At 45.7% G+C, this 23,708-nt stretch overlaps 4 protein-coding genes across 5 annotated transcripts; 3 read left to right on the top strand and 1 right to left on the bottom strand.

Annotated features, from left to right (window-relative positions):
* Positions 1 to 24: 24 nt before the first annotated feature.
* Positions 25 to 20,885, top strand: LOC124184687. 2 transcript variants are annotated; one of them, XM_046575930.1, is made up of 4 exons: positions 25 to 1,492; positions 1,568 to 1,649; positions 1,743 to 2,438; positions 20,874 to 20,885. In XM_046575930.1, the coding sequence occupies exons 1-3, from the start codon at positions 1,484 to 1,486 to the stop codon at positions 2,405 to 2,407; spliced, it is 756 nt and encodes a 251-aa protein (XP_046431886.1). In that variant the 5' UTR covers positions 25 to 1,483; the 3' UTR covers positions 2,408 to 2,438; positions 20,874 to 20,885. The 2 variants fall into 2 exon arrangements, with proteins under 2 accessions (XP_046431886.1, XP_046431045.1); XM_046575089.1 differs by lacking the exon at positions 20,874 to 20,885 and having other exon boundaries at positions 1,743 to 2,743.
* LOC124182537 (putative mediator of RNA polymerase II transcription subunit 12) lies at positions 2,878 to 7,178 on the top strand. Its single transcript, XM_046570373.1, has 9 exons — positions 2,878 to 3,237; positions 3,497 to 3,772; positions 4,644 to 4,773; positions 4,921 to 5,301; positions 5,383 to 5,686; positions 5,796 to 6,074; positions 6,188 to 6,466; positions 6,525 to 6,752; positions 6,825 to 7,178. The coding sequence occupies exons 2-9, from the start codon at positions 3,758 to 3,760 to the stop codon at positions 7,162 to 7,164; spliced, it is 1,956 nt and encodes a 651-aa protein (XP_046426329.1). The 5' UTR covers positions 2,878 to 3,237; positions 3,497 to 3,757; the 3' UTR covers positions 7,165 to 7,178.
* Positions 8,491 to 9,926, top strand: LOC124185720 (gamma-gliadin-like). Its single transcript, XM_046577163.1, has 3 exons — positions 8,491 to 8,613; positions 9,267 to 9,333; positions 9,399 to 9,926. Exons 1-3 carry the CDS (start codon positions 8,602 to 8,604, stop codon positions 9,827 to 9,829), a joined length of 510 nt encoding a protein of 169 aa, XP_046433119.1. The 5' UTR covers positions 8,491 to 8,601; the 3' UTR covers positions 9,830 to 9,926.
* LOC124184061 (nuclear receptor subfamily 2 group E member 1) lies at positions 17,763 to 23,488 on the bottom strand. Its single transcript, XM_046573825.1, has 4 exons — positions 23,401 to 23,488; positions 19,561 to 19,797; positions 19,244 to 19,473; positions 17,763 to 18,849 (listed from the first exon to the last, which is right to left on the bottom strand). The coding sequence occupies exons 1-4, from the start codon at positions 23,486 to 23,488 to the stop codon at positions 18,172 to 18,174; spliced, it is 1,233 nt and encodes a 410-aa protein (XP_046429781.1). The 3' UTR covers positions 17,763 to 18,171.
* Positions 23,489 to 23,708: the final 220 nt, after the last annotated feature.

The raw sequence follows: 23,708 nt of genomic DNA, 5'->3' as shown, positions 1-23,708 counted from the left end.
ATAATATATGGTTTGCTGAAACAATCTGTTGACCATGAGATACGATGTATTTATTGCCAATTTTCAGCTGGAGAGCTTTTCGAATGCTGGAACTAAGGATTACGGGAATATTTTTGCTACTGGGGAGAGAATATTTCTGGACCCCAAAAAATTTGTGACCCCAAAAATTAACTGAATATACTTTTGACCTGCGTTATTATATAAATTCCATATATATAAAATAACTTAGCTTTATAGTGATCTGATAAACTTCGCGATTACACCAGTCCATTTAATGCGAATATTAGATGTTGTTTTGTATACAACTTTTCCCAAGTATACTTACGTATACTCATAAACTGCGTGCCCTGAAACCATCTATAAATTGTTTTTTAACGATTGTCTTTAACAAAGGAACCTGCCTCGTTGACTGAGTTCGGATCGACGGTAAGATCGGCATTATCTTCAGTCGCTAACTGAAATGACGAATCCCCTTACCGCAAGAAGGTCGTAAAAAGGTGAATCACGTGTCGACGCGTTACCGAAAGCGACGCGGGAGTTTTGAATTCGTGACATCGAGCAAGGAAAAAATTAATTGCCAATCGAAGTCGAGGAGATATTTTTCAGCCTTTATCTGATAGGTGAATTTATCACCGAAACAATGACGAGTCTTGAGACTAGAGTTCCGAATTTGAAAGAAAACTATCCGATCATTGAGCGTTCATTGAGCCGGTAATAAGCGGTGGAAAATTGTTGCAACGCCTGCTTGTTTATTATTATGCGAGAGTGCCTAGATAAGGTGAAGTAAAAATTGAACTGCTTCGCTTTCCCTCGATAAATGGTGTACAGAAATGGCGTACGTACCGCGCCACAAATAATCCATCCAGTTTCGAACGATTCGATGTGTAATAGAATTTACGATGCGCACTTTACCTGAGACGTACTATTATACATACATAAAATTGAAGCTCAGTTATCGTAATAACGATACTTCGCAATACAAATAATTTACATGGTGTTTGTCTCCCGACGCTAATTATTGAAGGAAAATATCACGTATAATCCATTGTTAGTGAAACGTTAAGTAGGTAATAAGGTGAATAAAAATGACAAAAACCGTATCGATTCTCATTGACAAAATATACTTGAGACTTAACGATTGCTGTTGACTCGCGGGTTAATTGGCTAGGTAATCAAATGCGCATGCCGCGGGACTGGAATCCGGTGCCCCCATTTCCTGCCCAGTATTTTATAACGTTGTTACGTTCATGACTTGACATTATGCTGGAAAGAAGGAAAGAAAGACTTGCCTTTTCTCGGCGATCTCGGAGTTGACGTATTGCTCACGGTGGTGCTGGTTCGTCGAGTCCGAAGCCACAACCACCGACTTGTACTTTTAAGTCCGTCACAACTCGTCTGTACCCAGATCCCCGGTCTCCGCCTATAAAGAACTCCTCAACTCTCGTTCTTCGCCAAGTTTCCCCGGTCTTGCGATAGGCTCAACATGTTTCGGGTGAGTCTGATTGATCGCTGCTGAGCAGTATCTTAATTTCACAAAGTGACTGTGAATTTTCGTCGTTTATTACAGCTACTCGTCCTGGTTCTGGTTTCCAATGCGCTGGCGGAGGCGCCGTTAAGTCCAGGACACATTAAGTACAGCGATGACAACGGTTTGTGGATAAATCTTTTTAAAATCTTGTTCCACCGAATGCTTTTATTTTCTACTTCTTTCACACTTATTGCGTGGTGATGTAACGTTTCAGGGATCAAAGTTGACTGGAAGCTGTACGCTCCTTACGCCCAGTTCAAGTCCCAACTTCAGCGTCACTACGAACGAAGGGACGGAGGAAAAGCGACGGCGAAAGACGAGCGGAGGCTCGGAAATCCAGCCACAGTTCGAGCCGAGCTTCTGGAGCAGGAACAGGAGCAGCCTGTGCGGTACAAGCCTTTCTCGCAGGTTCCAAACCCGCTGAAGCAGCTCCTCATGGAGTCCTACGAAGCCCAGGCGCCCTACGTCGATCACGAGGCCTTCTTCCACCGGCTTCCGGTCCCGTTGGAAACGGCTCCTCCGGAGAGACAGGAAGTTGGTTACCAGTCGGAGATCGTCAGGCCGGAAACTCGTAACCAGCAAAGTGAAAATATCCCGGAAACGGGAACGTCCGCTGCGCATCGGTCCTTCGGCTTCGACAAGAGCGTTCCCGCGGAAATTCAACAGCTGTTGAAGTACCAGGCTCAGATACCGTACAACGTTATTGCTAATCACATAATTTATAAACCCGAAATCCCCTTCGTGCCCGAACCTTTGCCCGATGACCAAAGTGGCCCGTACAAGTATCGCAGCAGAGTTTATTACGCGTACCGAGGAAATGGCAAGGAGGATCAGGTTAAGCCTGTCTCTGAAGAATCTGGTCGCAAATCTTCGTATTAGGTGCTGCCGTAAAGTAGAAAAGTTATTTGAGGTGCAGTTTTTTTTTTTTTTTCAATTTTATTCGTTATTATTAGAATTTTTTCCTCCCAATTATCAAGCTCTGATCGTTCGGTACGTGTGGAATCGGAATTATTTATGAATAAAATAATGATTAAACTTGAAAATGAATAACAATCGCACAAATGATTAACTGCAGTGCCTCAACTGATATTCAATTTCTCCTATGATAAGTAAAGATAGTTTAAAGTTCGAAGAAATTGTCAAAATAATGTATATTCAGGTATTTTATGATATGAAAGCCAGTTTTTATGTCGAAGAAGTACATACGTCAATTAATTTGTTTCTATTCAATTTCTTGGCCGACAAAAACTGCCCAGGCTAACTCGTAACCATAAATTAAATCGTTACGCGTTTGTCGTGATGCGAGACACGCAATCCTACGCGGGCCGTTTATCTAACGCAGATCGCTTTGGATTTCACTGGGATTCGAGTTTATAAGCGTACATTTCTCCGGATGAGGAAAGTGGTTTCGTTCAGGTAACTCGTCAATTTCCTGATACTCCATATACATGCATACTGCACGAGGTTAAGGCGCAACGTTCTTACGCACGGAAACGTAACCCTGCAGCCGCACAGCCCGGAAAGTATAACCGATGAAGCAAACTTCTCACAGTTAGTTGTGAAACAAGTTCTCAATCCATCGCCCAAGTTTAACGGGTTGCGCGAATGTTGGTGGGCCGAAAATGACGAACGGATAAAAACACCGTTCGCCAAAGTAGCATGATTATGGTTCATGGGAATCCAGCTATCGGATCAGAACCAAAGTCACGGTGCGTAGTCTGAAAAAAACCTCATTATACGTCTAAATTTTTAAGGAAGAATTTATCTGAAATTTTAAAATAGCCAGATACAATTTGATCATAGATATAATTAATTTGCAAAGTACAAGACGAGAGATAGATATCTAAAAGTTGCTATCTATCGTAAGTTGTGCGGTTTCTCACACCATGGTCTCACTCGTTTTTGACGGTGTGAGACTTCCTGGTCTATTTATATCTACTTGTGGCTGATTTGTGTACGATACAATAGTCGCGAGGATTCGAAAGGCTGGGATGACCACTCGAGGTGGGGAGTGAAATGGTTCTTCTGCGCCTGCTGGCGCCCCCTTGCCAGTCAAGATCCTGGAGGGAGCAAGAAGGCTGAATTTAAAAGTTCCGAGCCACCGGACCACGGTAGAACCAGAGCCTGGAGGTGGCTCGAGGCAACCCTCGGCTATAAATTAGCTGAGGGTATCGCGCGGCCTTCTCAGATCAACTCCACCCTCGACTCCGTCGACGCGGGTCTCTCGACATGGCTCCATTGCACGTAAGTACTTTGCCACTCACTTGCAATCACGCACGCACAGTGATTGTGCAACATCTCGAGGTGCGGGGAACCGGGTTTAGTTCGCATTGTTATCGGATGGCGAAGAATCTCCGTGTAAAAACCCCCGGGTAACGATAATCAGAATTGATAATCTTGATGTCTTGTAACGTGAAACAGTGTTGAAAGTCGGGTTGAAGTCCTTACTAAAGAACAAAAGAATGCTGTTTTCGACACTGTAGAAGGGTTTAAAATCAGCCTTCTAATGGTCAGGACTTAGGGTTCTACGGGGAAGAGCCATTCGACCCAAGATCGAGTATCTTATCTGTGTAGTGGATATTATTTACCACCCCGTAGCGTCAAAGGCCTTGATACACTCGTGAAAAGTACTTTTTGGTTTCCCACGCATCAAGAACAAATTAAATTCTTTGTCAGGCTTATCTGGTCTTGTTCAGCAGCACAGCTTCTGGTGTAGCGAGCTATATTTCGCTCAAAACTGGAACGAGGAAACGTTGCAGCAAAGTAAGCGGCTGCACAGGCGGTTATATCACTTTCTATTCGAGCGTAGTTGACTGTGTATAATCCGTACGTACACCTGCTCGTATCTGTCTTGCACGACCATCGTGCCTGCAAATCCAGGTATCCACAATCCTGCAGACATGTGTATATAGCCCACTTACCTTTCGCTTCGAAGTCTAACGACTTGTTCTTTTACCAATGGTGTGTGTGTACCCCGTTGAAATGTGCAGCGTAACTAGTAAAGATACGCTAGATAAGACAATCTGCCTTTGATAATTAATACATGTCAACCGACCATCGGAGCGAAGCAATGAACTCGTTCGTTCCTATTTGATCGTAGTTTTTTTTCTTTCAGGTATTGATTTTATCTACCCTTCCTTTATGCCTGGCCCAATTCTCTATCCAGGGCCCGAGTGACGGGAACCGTGCAGCTCAAAGTCTCAGATACAGCGAGGAGAAAGGGATCGAGTACAGCGACCAAAGTGGTGAGTGTGAATAGAGAGGAATTGGAAATGGAATTAGGAAGGAGTCGACGACTGTAGTTTCAACTCAGTCTCTGTCTAACTACAAGTAGAAGTTCCTCAAGTTTCTTCTTTGATCATTACGCTAATCGTCCTATACCACGTTTTCAGCCTCCTTGGGTACCGGCGACTTTTCTATCCAAGGTGCCACTGACGGGAACAGCAACTTCCAGATCCAAGGTGCGTCGGATGGAAATTCCGACTTCCAGATTCAGGGCGCTACAGACAGTAATGCCGACTTCAGGATCCAAGGTGCTTCGGACGGCAATTCGAACTTCCATATCCAAGGGGCTTCAGACGGAAACGCCGATTTTCAAATACAGGGAGCCACGGACGGAAACGCCAACTTTCAAATACAGGGAGCCACAGACGGACAAGCCAACTACCAGGTTCAGGAACCATCCAGTGGTAATGAGCAGTCCTCGATCCAGTTAGGACAATACGATGCGAATCCAGGAAGCCAGCGGTCGCTTCAGTACAACAATCCAAACGGTAAGTGCGAGTTAACGAGTCTTTTCATTCGGAACATTCCTACAGTGAGACAGACAATCAGAAGAAGGATAACCCTTCCAGGCTTTAAGCTCAATTGGAAATCGTACGCGCGCGGTCAACTCTCGCCACAACTTCAACAGCAGCGGCCCCAACCTGAGCCTGTACGGTACACTCAAAGCCAGGCGGAAACTCAGTACGCGACGCGACCAGCGCCTCGTCCGGCACCCCAACCGGCACCTCAGCCCACTCATCAGGGTGAAGAGCGAGTTTCGGTTCAACAACCGATCAGCTACAGACCCTTCGACAACGCGCCGGCCCAAATAAAGCAGCTGCTTCAATTCCAGTCGCAAATTCCCTACCTCAACGCCATTCCGGAACACTTGAGGTACCTACTCTCGTATCGGCGTCATTACCCTTTGCCAAGGGTCTGTTTCTCTGTTCTCTCCGTTTCTTTTTCTCTCTCTCTGTATCCAACGCCAATTCAATTCGTACAGGTACGACGCTATCGCTTACGCTCAGCCTCAGACTTCAGCTCCGGAACAACCGCAGGAGGATCCGACGCCTTCTCGATATCGACCGAACCCACGTGGACACCAGAGGCCCAAGCGTCAGGCCCAGAAGCATCAGGGCCAACAGCAGCAGCACAGAAGAATACCTCAGCCATCTCCCGAAGCTACGCCTCAGTACTCAACCAATGTTCCATCTCAGATACAGCAGTTACTCAACTTTCAGTCGCAGATCCCATATCAGAATGCGATTCCTGAACAGTTCAGGTAAGTTGAAGCGAAGTGTGAGGATAATTTCTGGTTGTAGCTGGTTTCTTCTTCTCAAACATCAACTCTTGGTAACACGTCGAAGTATTTTAACACGGCTTCTGGACATCAAGGTACAACTTGGACACTCCTCCAGCCCCCGTTCAACCCTTCAAAACCGAAGTTCCGCTCCAAAACGCGCCGCGAATCGGCCACGCGCGATCAAAACGCCAGACTCATCATCAACAACATCAGAATCAACAGCAACAGCCGCAGCAACAGTACAGAAGAATTCCTCAGCCTGCTCTTGAGCCCCAGCCACACTACTCGACAAATGTTCCTTCGCAGATACAGCAACTCCTTAGATTCCAATCACAAATCCCGTACATGAATGCCATTCCGGAACAATTCAGGTGCGTCTATTGTTACAGTTCGTAGCAGAGGACACGTCCAAATTTCTCGACGTTCCAGGTACAACCTGGAGAATGTTCCTGCCCAGAATCCGCAACAAGGTGCTCATCACCGAGGCAAACGTCAGGCTCAGCATCAACAAAAACCGCAACAACAGTACAGAAGGATATCTCAGCCGGCTCCAGAGTCGCAGCCTCAGTACTCGACGAATGTTCCTCCCCAGATAAAACAGCTGCTTCAATTCCAATCGCAAATTCCATACGTTAACGCGATTCCGGAACAGTTCAGGTAGTCGATCGATCGACGACGCGAGCTCGTTTGCTTGTTCGATGATCTTAATTAAGCTTTCGGATCTTATAGATACAACTTGGAAAACGTTCAGCACGCCCCTCAGAACGGGGCTCAGAGTCATCAGCGGGGTAAGCGCGAGGCTCAGCAACATCTTCAGGGAGAAAATCAACAGCAGTATAAGCGAATTCCACACCCAGTTCCTGAAGCCTTGCCCCAATACTCTGCAAACCTGCCTCCTGGTATCCAACAGATACTCAAATTTCAGGCTGAGACTCCTTATAATATTATAGCTAATCAGATAATCTACCGTCCGGACAAGCCCTACGTCCCTCAACCGGTCTCACTACCGATGCCTAATTACCAGGCCCAAACTCAAGGGAACATTAAGCCCGTTACTGAAAGACAATAAAATTTTCCAATGCAGTTTTGTTTTTTTCACTTGCACTTAAATTATATAGCGTAGTTTTTTTTTTTTTCAATTTTTATGTTGTTTTTTTTTGTCGTATACGTAACGCGGTCCTTGTGCGAGGATTTTGTGTTAATTCCTTCTTTCTCCGAATATTCATTACGTCGGATAGATCGTCCGATCAGTATTCGATTTTGAATCCTATTGTAGACGTAGACTTAATTAATTACCGAAAACTGGGCTCGAGTTCTCGTCGCGTTTCGCGTACGTTTGATTTAAGAGTAACTGTGTAATTCTTTACTGGTTAAATTTACGATATGAGTGTTGTAGCTTTAATAATTTTCCAACCGTGGGGAGATTAAATCCTGAAAAGAATATGCATGTGACTGAATTTTGTACGCACCTCTTTTACATCATCTATTGATTTACTGTGAAAATGAATAAATATTTTTTCACAAAATTAGGTTATAATAAATGAGTGAAAATTAATCCATCATCTATAACGACTGGTAAAATTTTACAAAAAAAATTAAAATCTAGTCTAAAAATATACAGCATTATTGACTTGTCTGAGATGTTGTATAGGAAAAAATGGATCAATAATGAAAGTCATATTTACAGTATGGAACCTACTTATCTGACCGGAAGTCTAGCGTGACATTTAAATCTTATGTAATAATTATGTCAGATATAAATAAAAGAAATCGATATATGTCTACCTATATCGTGTTCCAAGTTTCTGGGTTACGAAAGCAGTCACACGCATGTCTATAATCTGATATGTTCCTTGCAAAAAATAACAAACGAGAAATAAAAAAATCATCCTCGTATAACTGGTTGTTCCGATGATAAGTGCTTTGAATAAAATTATATACGTAGCTACTCATTAATCGAGAGATTTCATATCACAACTAGTAACTAATAGGACAAAAATTTTACCTTACTCCTTCCGTATAAAACAACGAAAAGGAACGATTCAGCTCTCTAGTTTCCGATATCTGTTAGAAAAAAAAGGTAACGGTAAGCTCCGGTTTGATTAAAGCAATGTGAAAGAAAAACGAAAAACTTTGAAATACGTTTCCGAGCAGTCAATGATCAAGATTGATAAATTATAAGGCCTGAATACAGGAACTGCGATATGAAATCTCCTCTTATTAAACACGTCGCGCAGCTTTCCGCGTCCCGGTTGCACGGCGCCAGGTAAAGAAACTTACGTGCATGCAGCAGGACACGTCGACTCGAAGCCTGGATCTAATAAAGTATGTATAAATATTCGTCGCCAGCTAACCGTGACGCCTTCGCCTCACGGAGGTGGTCATTTACATTTCACCCTGTACTCGAGGCTCGCCCGTATTATAGAAACGCGGAGCAACATAAGGCCCAGTTTCTTCGGCGACCGTCAGTTCGTCAGGTTCAGTTTAACGCGTTCCGTTTCGCAAGATGAAGTACCCAGTGAGTATTATCTGCCCTCCTATTAACGATTATTATACGTGAAATCGAAAGAAAAGTGTAATCAGTTTTGTCACGATACCATTTTTGAAGAAGAAAAAAATTCGCAAAATCTGGTCCATATATTTTTTTCAAATTCAAATCAATCATAAACGATTTCTCGAACGGTATTCGAACGCTTATTAACCAGCAGTTATGACAGTATCAATGAATTGCAAAGTAGTTTCTCAGATAAATGGATTCTTTATTTTTCACATACACATATCGATGTTAAGAAAATGTCGTACACAGAGTCTATACCGATTTCCTTTCCCGAGATTTTCCATTTGATGTTGAAAAAAAAAAACCACGCATTTGTCTTCATTGACAAGAACGATGAAAAACATCTTCGGTGACCTTTGCCACGCTCTACAGTCAAGTAGGTATCCGTATACGATAGTGCAGCCAATCATTTCCCGGCTGCATTACTTTCTAATGCAATCGCTCCGCTCCGTCCAACGCAGTCGTTTTTCTCGCTGTGCGTGCGTATTTTATGCAACAACATGCATCCGCGTATGGAATACGAAATATAACCCATGCGAAGTCGCAGGAAAAAATGTCTACCTGCCGTTACGGATCATAGCGGAGCAGATACTGACAAGCATTCAAATTTGCAGGTTCTTCTGATGGCGTTGACGGCCCTTTCCGGAAGTCTCGTCGCCTCTGAAGCCGTCAACGTTTACGGTGAGCTGCCATTGTCGAAAAATTGGTCCAAAACCGTTTCTTAGACTCAACATTTCTCGTTCCAGGACGCGTCCGCGGAGCCAGAGCTTCAAATCCAGTGACCGTTGCCCAGCCGCAAGTTGAGCACATAAACTACAGACCCTATTCCCAAGTTCCAGCGGACATCAAGCAGATTCTGCAATTCCAACAGGCTCGGGAACCGATAACCCACATCCCGGCCCAGCCGCCGCCCCAATTGGCTAAGGCCCCGAGCCAAAACCGACCCCAGTACAACCCTCAGGTTCAATACGGAGCATCGCAACCCAGTCACCAGCAGTATCAGGCCCAGCCTCAAGCGGCGTACAATCCTGGAGTAAATCCGCAGGCCCAATTCAACCCCCATCCGTATCAGCAGGGTCAGCCGCAGAACTCGGTGGTTAGGAACCACCAGCAGCAGCAGCAGCAGCAGCAGCCACCAGGCGGCTTGTTTTACCCCGATCAGCGTCGCTTGTACTAGGAACTTGAACAATAATTTCAGTATATAAGTGTTTGCGTTCCTCAGGGCCCAGGGAACGAACAAGAGTAAAATAAATGAAAAAAATTCTCTGACAATACATCGGCCGAGTTCCGCAGGGGGTGGAGAAATTTATTCCGTTTGTATATCGAGCCTCTCTCGTCGCGTCGCGGGATCTTCGATAAATCTGTGTCACCCGGCGGCTCAAGCGATTGCCTCGAAAGTGGCGGGGAGACAAATGTTTGTCAAACTTTGCGAGGGCTGCGATACCATCGAATCCGGGTTCCCGCGCTAATGGAGAGATCAGAATTAATAGATATACCTCGCCCGGCACTCCGGGGGGTTATCACTCTCCGGTGACAAAGAATCTTCATGCTATCTCTCCGCGCAGCCTGGAGCGGAGAAACTCTTTCAACCCCCGGAGAAATTATTAGATTATATTAATTCTCCAGCGGCACTTTTGAGCGAATTCTACGCGGGATTCCTTCCGTGGGGTAAAAAAACTCCGAGTTTCACCCTGCAGTTGGCAAATCCGCAACCTGGTGGGGATAAAAATGTATAAATATCAAAAACTTGAAGGGCTTCGGTATGAAATTTTTAAAAAAGCGAAAACTTAATTTATGGAATTTAAAAATTTTGGCTAGTAAAAGTATGGAGAAGTGAAAGAATAGAAAGGTCAGAATACAGAACGTAAAACTGTAGAATCATCAGAATTCCTCTCCTAAAAATTCTCTATTTTGCCGTTCTATGTTTGACCATTCGATATTTCGTCATCTGTATTTCAACTTTCCATATTTACAATTTACCGTACTTGCACAATCCACGTTTTCAAATTTTTGCGAACACGATTTTCGCCTGTATGAAAATCCGACATTCCGGTCGCTCTATGAATAGACCGTTCTAGTTTTTACCCCCACCCCCGCATCCCCCGTCTCGCTCGCCCTTCCCACTTCACCTTGGTTTCCAGCCACCCGAGGGGGGTCGATTTGTCACTCCCGGAATCAAGGTATCATCGCACCGCTGGGCTTGCACAAGGGGCGTATCTCCGCGGTGGCATTCGCCGATGTGGCAGCCACCGAAACCCTGCCACCGGGTCCTCGGGCCGCCTCTGCCCTGCTCCCAAACAGCAGCCGGATTAGCGAGTCCATTAAAGTCGTGGACTCTATTAACCGGGGTACCCAACAGCGTGACATCAACCGCTCTTACCCAGCGGCGCCGACCCGGGGCACGTGCCCAAAACCCCGAACGAAATCCTGTGAGATACATTTCGAAAAATCGCAAGTGGAGAGGCTTTTAACGATCTTCCGAGTTCCGTTTTAAGGAGGGATTCATATGTAATATATTTTTGATCCGAAGGAAGATAAACGCGATTCGTTCGTAATCAAAACTCGGGCAATGAACGTTTATCGAGAATTTGTCAGATCTGGCAGTTTTTCTTTTTTTTTTTTTTCTTTTCGTCTAAATATCGGCGAGCCCGCGCCAATGCTCGTGGTTCATGGAGGCAGATTACAAAGGGAGGATTACCGGCAGCTGGGGCACCAGCCTGCCATGTCATCTCAAACCTCGCGGGTTTGCCGAACGTCCTTCTCGATGCGGAGAGCGATCTCTTTGTCATTCGTCACATTGCTAACATAATTATGGGAGTTACAAGCCAAGCTGCGTCCTCGATACCTATAGCCATAAATAAATAAGTGCTGCCGTATACGGGATTCTCGTACCGTAAGCGAGGAACGATATGCGTGATTAACCGTTTCACTTATCCTTCATGGATCTAAAAGAATTGGAAAAAAAAACATGGGAATCTGGTGTTTTCGTTTGTTCCTCTGTCTTTCGCCTTTATCCGTTGATCGTACTTTTCTTTATTCAATTACCGAAAACACGCCAATGAGCTCTGTAAAGTTTTTGTCAACCCGCGTTTTTTGGAGACGGATTCTGGAACACCTAGTCAGAACCGTGTGAACTGCTCTGCGGTCTGTAGTGTGATTACAATAATTGCGCCTAATCCCATGAGGGGGGTTAGAGCACGCGGCAAGCTGGGACGGTGGCTTCGGCGGTGGCGGCGGCGGCGGCGTCGCGACGCCCGTCAACCCCTGCAGTTGAGATATCGGTGATCCTCTTCCGTCCCCTCGAACGCGACCCGCTTTCCAGTGCATTAATGATAACATGACGGGATTTGTTTCAATAACAAGAAACCGTGTGCCGAGCAATATGCACGGATTAGTACGCCCGTCGTTGCATAAGCTCAAGTGGCGAAATCAAGGAACTAATCTCGGAAAACTGTGCTCAGAACTTGGTTTATTCCCTGTTCTCTCAACGTTTCGCGGCATTGGTTCCAGGTGCATCGTTGAAGCAGCATCCCGTTCGATTTGAGGTGCGTGCCTCCGCGTCCAAGAAACCAGTCTTCGACAATGGCTGACTCCGTAAGGCAAAAATCAGAAAGCTAGGGGCCAAGCCGCAGCCTGGGTAAAAGTGGGGTGAGTGCGCGCTGATCGTGTACATGTAGGTACAGGAAAACGATGAGCAGCTGTCATCCAAAGAGCAGTGATTGGCCGGCCCTTACTGACGGCCATGCTGGATTTTTCTCTAGTCTGCTTTACCGTCAACAATGGGATCACGTGTGGCCCCCGAGGGTCGAAGTCTCATCCACAAAGCCTCACCATGCCGAGCCATCCTCCCGCCTTAAGCGTTTCTGCCTACATCATTGAGGTACGCCTGATTTCTCTCTTTGCAGCACTTCTGTGTTTCTTTTTTTTTTTTTTTTCTTCCTCTTACCGTTTTTCTTTTTTGTTTTGCCATCGAGGAACGAGGTCGGATCCGAACCTTGTTTAGGACGATTGCAGCGTTCGCCAACGAGGGCTCGAAGTAACTTCAATCTTCGTGTAACAGCCGAAGCTCACCCGGTCTTTGAAGCAGGCCGCAGGTATGCAAACGAGGCTCTCAATTAGGACAGTTAAAGTCAGGTTTATTGTGAGACATATTATTTTCACACCTCAATGATCAATGATCCCGAGTCTCGGTAGGTATGCAGAGAAAACCACCGGACCCGGAGACGCATTAGTCCTTGCCGCCGCCTCTCCCAGAAAAATTCCTGCTGGCTAATCCTCGGGCGAGAGAGAAGACCCGGTGGAACAAGAACGAGTGAAAAACGAAATCTCAAGTCCGGAATAGGTAATTGGCGTGGTTCTTGCTCGAGTTTTTCCTTCGGGCACAAAGAAGCCCGCTAATCTATGCAGGCCAACCTGCGTCAGGTGAAACGAACCGTATTTCTGGTCCTGGACTGCCGGATACCGTGCTTTGGAAATAAAAAAAAAAAAAAAAACTCACGGTAAGAAGTTTAATTCATCGGTAACGTTTCGCCTCGAACCATCAACGCCTAAGTGAATGTAAAATCGAGCCAAACCGTTGGCCAGCTTCCGCGGGTAATTTATACGAATAATAAGCATGTCCGAATGCAGGATAAGCGATCCATCCATCCCCCAAGCTTCAGTGTCACGACGGTGATGAGCCCCTCGGTGACAGGAACCAACATAATCTGTTCCCATCAAGCCAGACATAATGGGTGCATCACCGGAGTTCCGACAATGGGAGAGCAGAAACGACACCCTCGGTTATGAGGGAGGGGGGGGGTGAAATGTTTCGACGGAGTTTTATATACCTCGGACGATTTTTCTGCCGTTCTTTAACCGTCTCGACGCTTCGCTCATTTCGACTGCACCGCACCCCGAACATTACGAGTGTCGGTCGGTGGGTGGGTAGGTATATTAAATTCCTGACGCGAGGAACCCCTCACGTGCGAATAATACAACGTGGGGTTAAGAAGCAATCACGCCGAGTTGCCCACCCCCGTTTACAACTTGGATAACTCAATTTCCGGTCTACTAGAAATATTTTATACTTGCACAGAAATTCGCTCGAACAAGGTGGACGTAACGTTTGTCGACGAAATCCGCTCCGCCAAACCAAATTTTTGCACTTTGCTGGTCGGCAAAGGATCGTGAACTCTTTCGTCAACGGATGCGATTCACACGTGCTACTCGATTTAATGATCTTGCAATTGGAAAGCATTTTTTTTCCCAGACATTTTCCTATGAAAGCGTGATTCTTTTTCGTACTTGATCCTTTTACCGCTTAACCACTGTAAAAAGACGAACGAAGAACGAATTGCTGAGTTTGCGTTCTTCGGCAGCACGGTGACGAATATTCCAGATATTTTTCAAACGAAACGTAATATTCACGCTTCTGAAATGCTTTCTTTAGCGGTTTTAATCTCTTATTCACAAATGTTTCACTTTTTTCTTATGACTCAAGCGTACCTCGAAACTCGCGGTATTTAAAAATAATGTACGCAACGACGCGTCGAATCATACCTGTACCATCTTAATGGAACTCAATCCGCGAGTGCTTGAAATTCTCTATGCGAATTTTGCGGAATGGAATTCGATTCCCGATACAGTGACTGATAATCGGCGTCACGAATTTCCAGCTACCGCGTTAAGAATTTAAGCTCAAGAAAACCTGTTACAAACAACGTTCGACTTCCTTCGACGTACCAAGGCCATCATTTTGCAATGCACATCGTATTGCTCTAAGCGTAGACCTACGATTAATTATCAACCCTCGTGAGATTCGGGGGTGATTTTTCACCCCGTTATTTTTTGTACCCCCCCGAAATCGAAGGGGCGAAGGGGTGGCGGTAATTATTCACGGCGAGAAGTCCAAGGCATACAATGAGTACAAGGTTGATTATGTACTCGTGCTGCGTGTATACGTGAACAACACGAAATCATGGCGATAAGTGGCAACCAGTCGATACCACTAATTGACTACAATGCGCGGCGGCGCATATGGAGTACGTTTTTTCTGTTTTGTTACCTCAAAACAATGCGGTCAATGCCCCGAACGTATCTTAAGTGGAGTCCTCGTCGTCGTCGAAAATCGAGGCTGCAGCAGCGGCGGGCATTGAATCGATGTAGCACAATCGAGAGAGCATTGTTAACAGAGGTGCAATTACATCCTGAGCTTTGTTTGGCGTCATCGATAGTGTTTTGTTACTGTTGCTCGACGGGGTTTTGTCGGTGGACCAGGCAAGGTGCAGAGAAGCTGGAACGGCAATGGCGTCGGTACGCCTGGTGGGAACTACTCGATGACCACTTAATGGGCCCGACATTTGTTACAACTCCCTTTATCTTAAGCGGAGGAATTCCGAACCGGGGACCAATTCAACGCGAAAAATATCACAATGGCCCAGAGGCCGACGAGAGAGAGAGATTTTCATTCACTCGTCCGGAAAGGCTACACCATTGCCTTGCAGATCGCTGGGAGCAGAAGCCATCGAGGGACTTTTAAGGCCCAGGGTACAAGACTCGCGCGGCATACGGTCACTTCAGTTCCCTTCTATTTTTTATTTTTTTTTTTTTCTCCTCGTTTCATCTAATCGAGACGATAATTAACCGACACAACGAGTCGGCTGGATTCAGCCCCATTCACGGTTTTCGGATATATTTCGGATCACCACTGGCGGCGATGAAGCTCATATTTCGTTTTACGTGGAAACTTTTCCAGACTTTAACCGTCGCAACTTCGGTCCTTGTTTTTCAAACTTTTTTTCGGGCTGCGGCTGGGATTACGAAAGTGGAAGCCTACAGTTTGGTGCGGATTTTGAACGCTCGGTGTTACTTCTGGGCGGACTGTTTACCTGAGTAATTTGTCCGCGGATAATGCTGACCAAGTCCCGAAACCTTGTCGGGGGTTTGAAAGATCTTACCCCATGATGCGGCGCAAAGTCTTTGCCAGCGGCTGTATAACAATTCTCCCTTTAATGTTTCCGACACGACGTTTACTGCATATATATATATATCTTTTTTTCCTCTCTTTTTTCTCGTCGTCCTTACAATCATGGAGCAAAGCAACTTTCCGCAAAATTCTCGTCCAATGCAACGTGTATCGCATAAAAACACCGTGGATCAAGTGCCATCGTCGAGAAATCATCCCCTATTTTCTACTCACCGATATATTTGTAGCACGTTTTCACGCCTGGACACCCCAGGGTACAAGGCGTGTGTATATCCATACATAGAAGAAAAGCCTGGTAACGAGTTTATTCCCAAGAGTATACACACCAGCGACACGCTGTGACCGAGGGCCAATATGTTTTTATCGCTAGTCATGTGTGATCGAGTGTTACTCGAGGTCGACAATGGCCAACGTCGTCCCGCATGATCGGCAAGTCCTTGTTCGGGAATAAATTCGTACATTGAAACTTTTCGGAGACGAAAAGGCGACGAAAAAATGTGCCGAGGTATTTCTAAGTCCGCAAATTTTGACCGTTGATTTTAACTGGGTGCAGTTGTGGCTTTTTATCAGCATTTTTTATCTCGTCGGGTGTAACGGGTCTATATGTTAATAATAATTGGCGGATGATCGGTAAAAATAACACAGTCGCTCGGAGGTATTTTAGCGAGGGTGACGATCTCGTACAATGCGGTATTGACGAAAACACGAGAAGTAGCAAACTGCGGCGTGTCGATGGGATGCAGAAGTCCTTTCGGGGCAGGATGGATATATTTATTTTGACCGTGGCGGAGGGTACGAGACGGGGATCCGGCGTCGGGACAAAACCTGACGACGGTGATTACGCATTGGCCTATAATAGAGAGGGAGAAGAGGAAAATAGAAATGCCTCAAATATACTGACGGACATGGTGTGGGGCTTGCGAGACGCTTTGTGCGGCGATTTGCGCGCAAATCACCATGAAATGCCCCGTAAAATAAGTACCATTGTGTTCTCCTCCGCAGGTAGAACGAATCTCGGCCCCTTGGAACGTAGCTACCAAGACACGTCTTAGCCTCAAACGAAATCTCGGGACTACTGGGGCAGTGAAAAGAAGAGGAATAAAGTTGGAGGAAAAAAAATTTGTACCACTCTCTTTCAAGCCGATGCACGCCACTCACGAATCACTTCATCTGCAATATGTTTCGCGGTCGATTTTACCTGAGTGAAAAGTATCTTCGAGATACACAATGCGGAAGTTATCGTTAGTTCGGGGTACAGTGATGCGGTAAAAAATCGTCAATGTAGGTTGTTAACTTGAAGTTGATTTTCTTTTTTTTCTTTATTTTATTCATAATACGTTCTGTTTACATAGATAGGTGTGGGTTTAAAGCTTCGTTTTTCGACCGCAGTGTCGATATCAATCGATTATCGAGATCGATGCTGCAGCCCGAGCTCAAAAAGCGCCATAATTTTTCCACTGAGTGAAAACTTTATATATATGATTCTAATAAACTTAGGCTTACGTTATCGTGATTAGTTTCTTTCCCTTTAGTATACGGTAAAGAGGTAAGGTCTTGATTCTTGAACAAAGTGGTTATTATCTCTATTCAATATATATGTTTATTATAATATAGTAGATATATTTGTGACTTTAACTCACAGCTATGTTTTTTAACATGTGTCCGTGTATGTGTGCGATTATTTACAAATTTACATGTATCGATCATCCTCTTGACTTATAAACTTACGAATCTAACTAGCGACTATTACAACTATATAATACTAAAGGTAGCAGAATTATTGCAATCAGCGCACCTTGTGCGTTTCCCCATATTAAAATTTAATAGAAAAATATCAATCAATCAATTGTAACCATGCGTTTGCCTCTTGTGTTTATTATTCTTCTCTTTCTTTTCTCTTCAGTGCTGTATATCTATAGTTTATACACGGTCAAGGCATTTACAATAATTTATATACGCGTTGTACGTGATATGTTTGCATCACAGAGATTTGCTATTCCGATTATCACCCCATGCGATATAAATATTTTCGTCTACCCTCGCTCCACTGATGTTTTGGATAATATATCTACTAGATATATACCTAGACTAGATACTTATATATATATATATATATATATACACGGGTATCTAGCGTCTGTTGTATCCGGTTAATCAGTTATATCGGATTCATATCCACGTACGAACATTTCATTTACAACGATCAATTTCTCACGCTTCGTATCAATTATTCGTGAATTTTTTATCCACACGAAATCGTGCCACTGTGTCAAAGTAGCACTAATTTTGCTCGACGATAACGAAACGAAATCAAAAAACCGATCAGAAATAATGAAAGAAAATCGACAGTTCGTATTTCGATATGAATATTCTCCCGAGCTTGTTGAAAATCGACTCAACTCAGCTCCACGAATTTATTCATACGATACGTGAAATAAAAAAAAAAAAATAAAAAAATAGTCGAGAACTCAACTCCGATGAGTTTTCTTTCCTCTTTTTCGCGACAAAATTCCTTAAACATCGAGGGAAGATGCTCAGCTCTCGTGCTCGGCTCAAACGGTAGCCGCTTTGTACATATCGCAGATGATTTTTTCAATCGGTATAATACCGATAGTCCGCCTGAAGAATAGCTCCTCGATGGCGTGTGGCGAAACTGATCTAAGGGCTGGCAGCAGTAGCAACAATTTACCAAACCTCAGGGCGCCGAGAGGCGCGCTGCTGAGTCGCTGACCAAGGGCGAGTTGGGCACCGTCGCGAAGTCTGGCTACGCAGGAGGCGTCTCTTAGCCGATTTACGGTTCCGGGCGAGGCGGATCCGCTGCTGCTGCTGCTGTTCGGCACGGACTCGCCGTCGAGGCCGGCCTTGAAGAGGACGATAGCACGGATGCAGGCGAACTCGTGGGGGTCCAGATTCATCGAGTGAAAACCGGCCAGCGCCGCCCGGAACCGGCTCACTTCCACCGAGAGTCCGAGGCCCTGGGGTCCGCTTGGAAGCAACGGCCCCGGGTCCAGGCCCGGCAACATTTGGGCCGCCGCCAGGAGGAACAACTCCCGCCAGGATGCCTCCAGCAGCGTCAACTGGTCCTCCATCGAGAGGCCCGTGCCGATCGCCACGCTTCGGGCCCAACGGACGTTCAGGAAGAGGAGACGAGCCGCCTGCTCGCAGACGGATTCCGCCGTTATCGAAGAAACCATCGGCATCGTTGGCAACGCACCCAAGGTCGACGGGAGCTAGAAAACGAGGTTTGATCCAAGGTAGAGGGTGGAAGAGTTTGGCATTTTCCACGCAAGCATGGATCGTCGTTTTTGAATGTTGTAAGAAAAGTGATCGGCTGGTACGGACTCGTAAGTATTTTACGTCGATCTAAGGGCATGTGCCATGTTGGATTATCGGATAGACCAATAAGATTGTTTTACAACTTTCGTCAATTTTCAACACTTGGAACTTATGTTAATTAAGAATTTCGCGTTCCAGTCACGTTCTCTCATTCCTCCACACGCGTCCGTGACGTCGTCGTTTTAACAGTTTCACAGAAATCTAACTTCGAGTGGCTTAAACTTGCTCTCGGTAAAACAAACACATCGAACACCATTTGAATGAAACGGTCGTAAAGTTTTCTCTCACCTTGGGCATGGTTATTCCGTTGCAGAATACCGGATGCGGCATCGGATGATGGGGCGATGGACCAGCGATGGATACGCGAGGTTCGGCCGGTGGTTTGGGGAGCGCCAAGTCCAGAGCGGCGGCCGGCGTTGGTTGCGACGTCCCCGACATCATGGCCTCAGGCTCCTTGAAGTAGAGAGCCATTTGCCGTCTGAGGGTCGAGTTCCTGGGTCCGCGTTCGTGTTGGACGGCTGTGGCGGAGGAAAGGAGAATAAAATTAGGTCTCGATAAGAGTGTTCGATGAGACGACGTCGTCGCCTCGTGATTTCTCCGCTTACCATCCTTGTTCATACCGGCCTGGATGCACTTGGCCAGTCTGCAAGCTCTGCACTGGTTCCGATGCGTCTTGTCGACCATGCAGCCACCCTCGGACTTGGCCTTGCATACGTACTGTCGGTTCCGTCTTATCGAGCGTTTGAAGAATCCGGCACATCCGTCGCATGCGAAAATCCCGTAATGTTTCCCGGAGGAATGGTCTCGGCATACCTTGCACGGAATGTCGTAGAGGATCCTGCCTGCGGGACGAAGACAATGAGTTTGTAGGACTGCAGGGGGCGGGCGAGAGGCGTAACTTTGGAAATCCGTCTCGCCGTCAACGAGCGTTTAACCTTCGAGCGAGAGAGGCTCGGGGCCCTGCACCTTAAACCCCGGAATAATGGGGCACTGATCAAGAGATCGCGATACAGGACGGAGTGTCGTGTTTCGGCTGCTCACTTGAACGGCGCTCAATGAATTCAGCGGCAACGTCCGGTCCGTCTATTCAGCGAGTGGAACGGGAATTCGCCCGCTGACGGGGATGAATGGAGCGAGGGTGGAACGGGCCCCGAATTATTACAATATGCTCGCGCATAATGCGGAGCTGACTGAGGCTGGAAGCGGAACGCTAAGGCGCTGCGAGTTGGCGACAAATTGATCCATTCATCGGGACGTCATTCACGCGGGGTGTTTTCCTCCGGTAAACGGGTTCCTACCAAAATACTTCATTCTGTGACAGATTGTGCCCAAATCTTTGGACCGGACCTCGCTGAGTCCCGACAATCCTCGCACCCTTCCGCTTCTTCCCGATGCTTCCCGCTCCCTCATAGGTGGCTGGAGAAATCGTATCGCGTGAGGAAAGTTACACCGCTTGACCCAAAGGTAACAATTTATTACCGGTCAATAATTCACCGCTCACTGAGCACCGGCCATCCCTTACATGCATATTTCAGCCGTTTATTAATAGGCGAACGAGCTTCGAGGGACGCGACCACGGCGAACCGGATGGACGCCAACTTGGCAAAGGGGGAGGAGATAAGGGCGAATTTAACCCTGAGGAGAATCACGCGAGGGTGAACCTGCGGTAGCAAACGATATAAAAGTTTCACCCGTCACCCGGATAAACGTTACATACTGTCTCTCTGTACCTTCCCGCTGCTTTCACCAACTCTTCGACAGTATCAACTATGCATCGCGTATCCCCCTCGCAATTATTACTGCTCCCTGTGTTTCAGCTTTTTTCTTTTTTTTTTTTTCAATATTCACGTTATTTTTTAGGTCACGGTGAGGGTGAGAAAAAGTTGAAAACGTCGAAGTGGAATAAGGAGGAGAGAAGGAGATCGGCAGACAAACAGAACTTTGAAACTGTTGACCCGACTCGTGAAACGTTACCTACGCAATAACCGACCACGTTCCCGAATGAAATAAAGAACAACAAAAATTTAAAAAAACATAGAGAAGGTAGGAAGGTACGCATTTTGAAAAACAACTCTGTCAACCCCGCGGGGCGTATCGGCCGGGGGATATTTTGCATTAATTTTTCTAAATCCCCAGGTAATGAGTCCATCAGTTAAAACAACAAAACACAAGCTCGGTACATCTGCCCTGCCAACCCCACGCAGAGGTTTCGAGCCTCCTGCACCCCGAGCGAGAGGGGGATGATGATTTCGGGGGAGGAATGGGGGCGGACAGCCATGCCATCCGCTATCATCGGCGCACGCAGATGCGCGAGTGGTACGTATGACACAGACCACGTGCGTGCAAGTTCGTCTGGTTTACATCAAACCGGCCAGTTCGCAGCACATGTCACGAAATTCCCATGCTTCGCTGTAACGACACCTGATCATTTGCTTTGTCAACCGGTAAACTGGAATTGTAGCGTACGTACGATTCGGATTGTCGCTACGTTTTTAGCTTCATTACTTACCGCCTCGATCGAAAATTAGAAAAAGAAAAAGAACGTATCGAAAAAAACATCCACCAATGTCATTTACACCCATAGTCAACGTCAGCACTAATGAGACATTTAGCTGCTGGCTAATAGATATGAATCCGAGTAAATTTGAACATGACAATTAGCTGTGCAAATGATTCGAGAAGTCGGACGGCTCGAACACACTTATTTTTTCGATCATGGAGAACACTGTGGGACAAAATAACTCTCTCCCATTTTCGATGTGTTACCATTTCAAATGTAGGTGTCCGATCAAGCTCAAAAATTCAGGGGCATACCGTCACTGTCTTCTTGGAACGTGATGGTGTAGTTTATAAGTATAAATATTGGTCATAAATGGTAAAAAAAAAACCTAGGAAAAGAGAAATTCTTGAAGAATTACTCTTTCAAAAGAAAAAGGTATCGGTCAGAATGACACGGTACGTTGTCGAAGGGTTGAGCATTACCGAGAGTAAAATTGTACTATTTTTGGTAAACTTGTGGAATGGCAGCCAAAAATCGGAAAAGTGGGGCGCCGTGAACCGTGACAAGACGAAGGGCGCCGGAAGCCCACTTTTCGAACGAGGCGTCAACCTGTTGGCGGGTGTTGAGCGGTGATTCTGACCATACCGCACTGTTTTCAACATCTGGCGTTATTTTCTCATGCGAATGAATTATGCCGTTTAAAATACCACATGGGCTTTATTTCACACGAGATCGAGTAATTACCTACCGGGGGAGAGGAGGATCCCCTCCCGGTTCACCTTAATCGACCTTCCTCACCTGGAACCTACGCCCTTACCAACATCCCCCCAGATTTGCAGTATCACGGTCTGATTAGTTTTCATTGAAGATGATCCAACGGGACACGTGTTTTGGATCAAAGAAATTGTTTATACCGCACGTGCGAATAAATTTTACGAACACGTATTCGAAGGTAGACTTTTTCACTTTATGCTTCTTCTGCCGTTGCGATTGGACGAAGTTCATCACCGGAAGTAACATCCGGCATTGCGCATGCGGTATGATTGGAGCAAAATTAATACAATCGCGATGAATTTTTTTAAAGATCTACGACGCGGTGGTACAACGTTTGAGCTCTTGTGAAACGAACAAGAGCACTTTACGACTGCGGTTTGTCGTTAACGAGGGTCATAACTTTTGGGTATCGTTTTATTTGGCAACAAAGTCCCTCGATTTCACCTTCCCGAACGTACCGGCACTCCGGCAATTATAATCCTACTGACGTTACCGAGTGTCCGACGGTTTTCACCTCCCTCTCGCTCTCTCACTCTCTCTCTCTCTTTCTCTCTCTCTCTCTCTCTCTCTCTCTCTCTCTCTCTCTCTCTCTCTCTCTCTCTCTCTCTCTCTCTCTTTGTCGGCATTGCTTCTAGTTTTTCTATTTTCCCGCACCTCATCGTCAGCTGTTTACAATGCCACGTATTGCTTCTAAGATAAGGATGAACGAGAGGTCCGTTTAATCTGTCCGGCAAACACGGGTGTTAAACGCACTTTTATCTCCGTCCATCACAGTTCATAAGACAAGACCCACAGCAGGGGGCAGCGTAAGCTTAAATCCTGTGAAACCTTCGTAAGCAGCTAAGTGATTTTTTTTGCGTGTTTAAAGTAGAAAAAAAAAAAAAAAAAAAGGAAACGGAGAAAATTTTTCAACCCCGTACGCAATTTCCTCCCCACGTTTTTATCGTTTACCGTTCGGCACCCTGCAGTCCTGAACCTTTTTTATCTACATTTTACACCATCTTCAAAGATCGGTCCTTTAACAGATGGATTAGCGAAATTCCCTGACGTTTGTTTTCTCAAAATATCAAACAAAACACTTCCACTCTTGCGTCACGGATGAAAATTCAACGGCGTGAAAAATCGTCGACGATTTTTTTAACAATAATGTCATTACTATTTCATCACTTACTTGACGAGGCAGGCATTTTCGGCTGCGGCGGTGACGATAAATTTGCCATCGACATGTGGCCGCCGAGTTGGTTCTCCTGGTTTTGCATGTTGAGGAACTCCGATAATACGATTTTTTTATTTCCTTACTTCATAAATTTTTCCACCGGCACTTGTCAAGTCTGCAATAACCGTTGTACCATAGCACTGTTTCATTGAAACGATCTCGACACCGTGTCGGTGACGATTTCGAAGCACAGTTTGACGGCTAACTTCGGTTATCGAAACATACGGATGTGAAAAAAAAAAGAAAAAAAAAAAAAAAATAAA

Source organism: Neodiprion fabricii, chromosome 1 (genome assembly GCF_021155785.1).
Source record: "Neodiprion fabricii isolate iyNeoFabr1 chromosome 1, iyNeoFabr1.1, whole genome shotgun sequence".
NCBI lineage: Eukaryota > Metazoa > Arthropoda > Insecta > Hymenoptera > Diprionidae > Neodiprion > Neodiprion fabricii.
The sequence above is the reverse complement of the archived record's forward strand: the minus strand, read 5'-3'. Positions and strand labels throughout refer to the sequence as shown.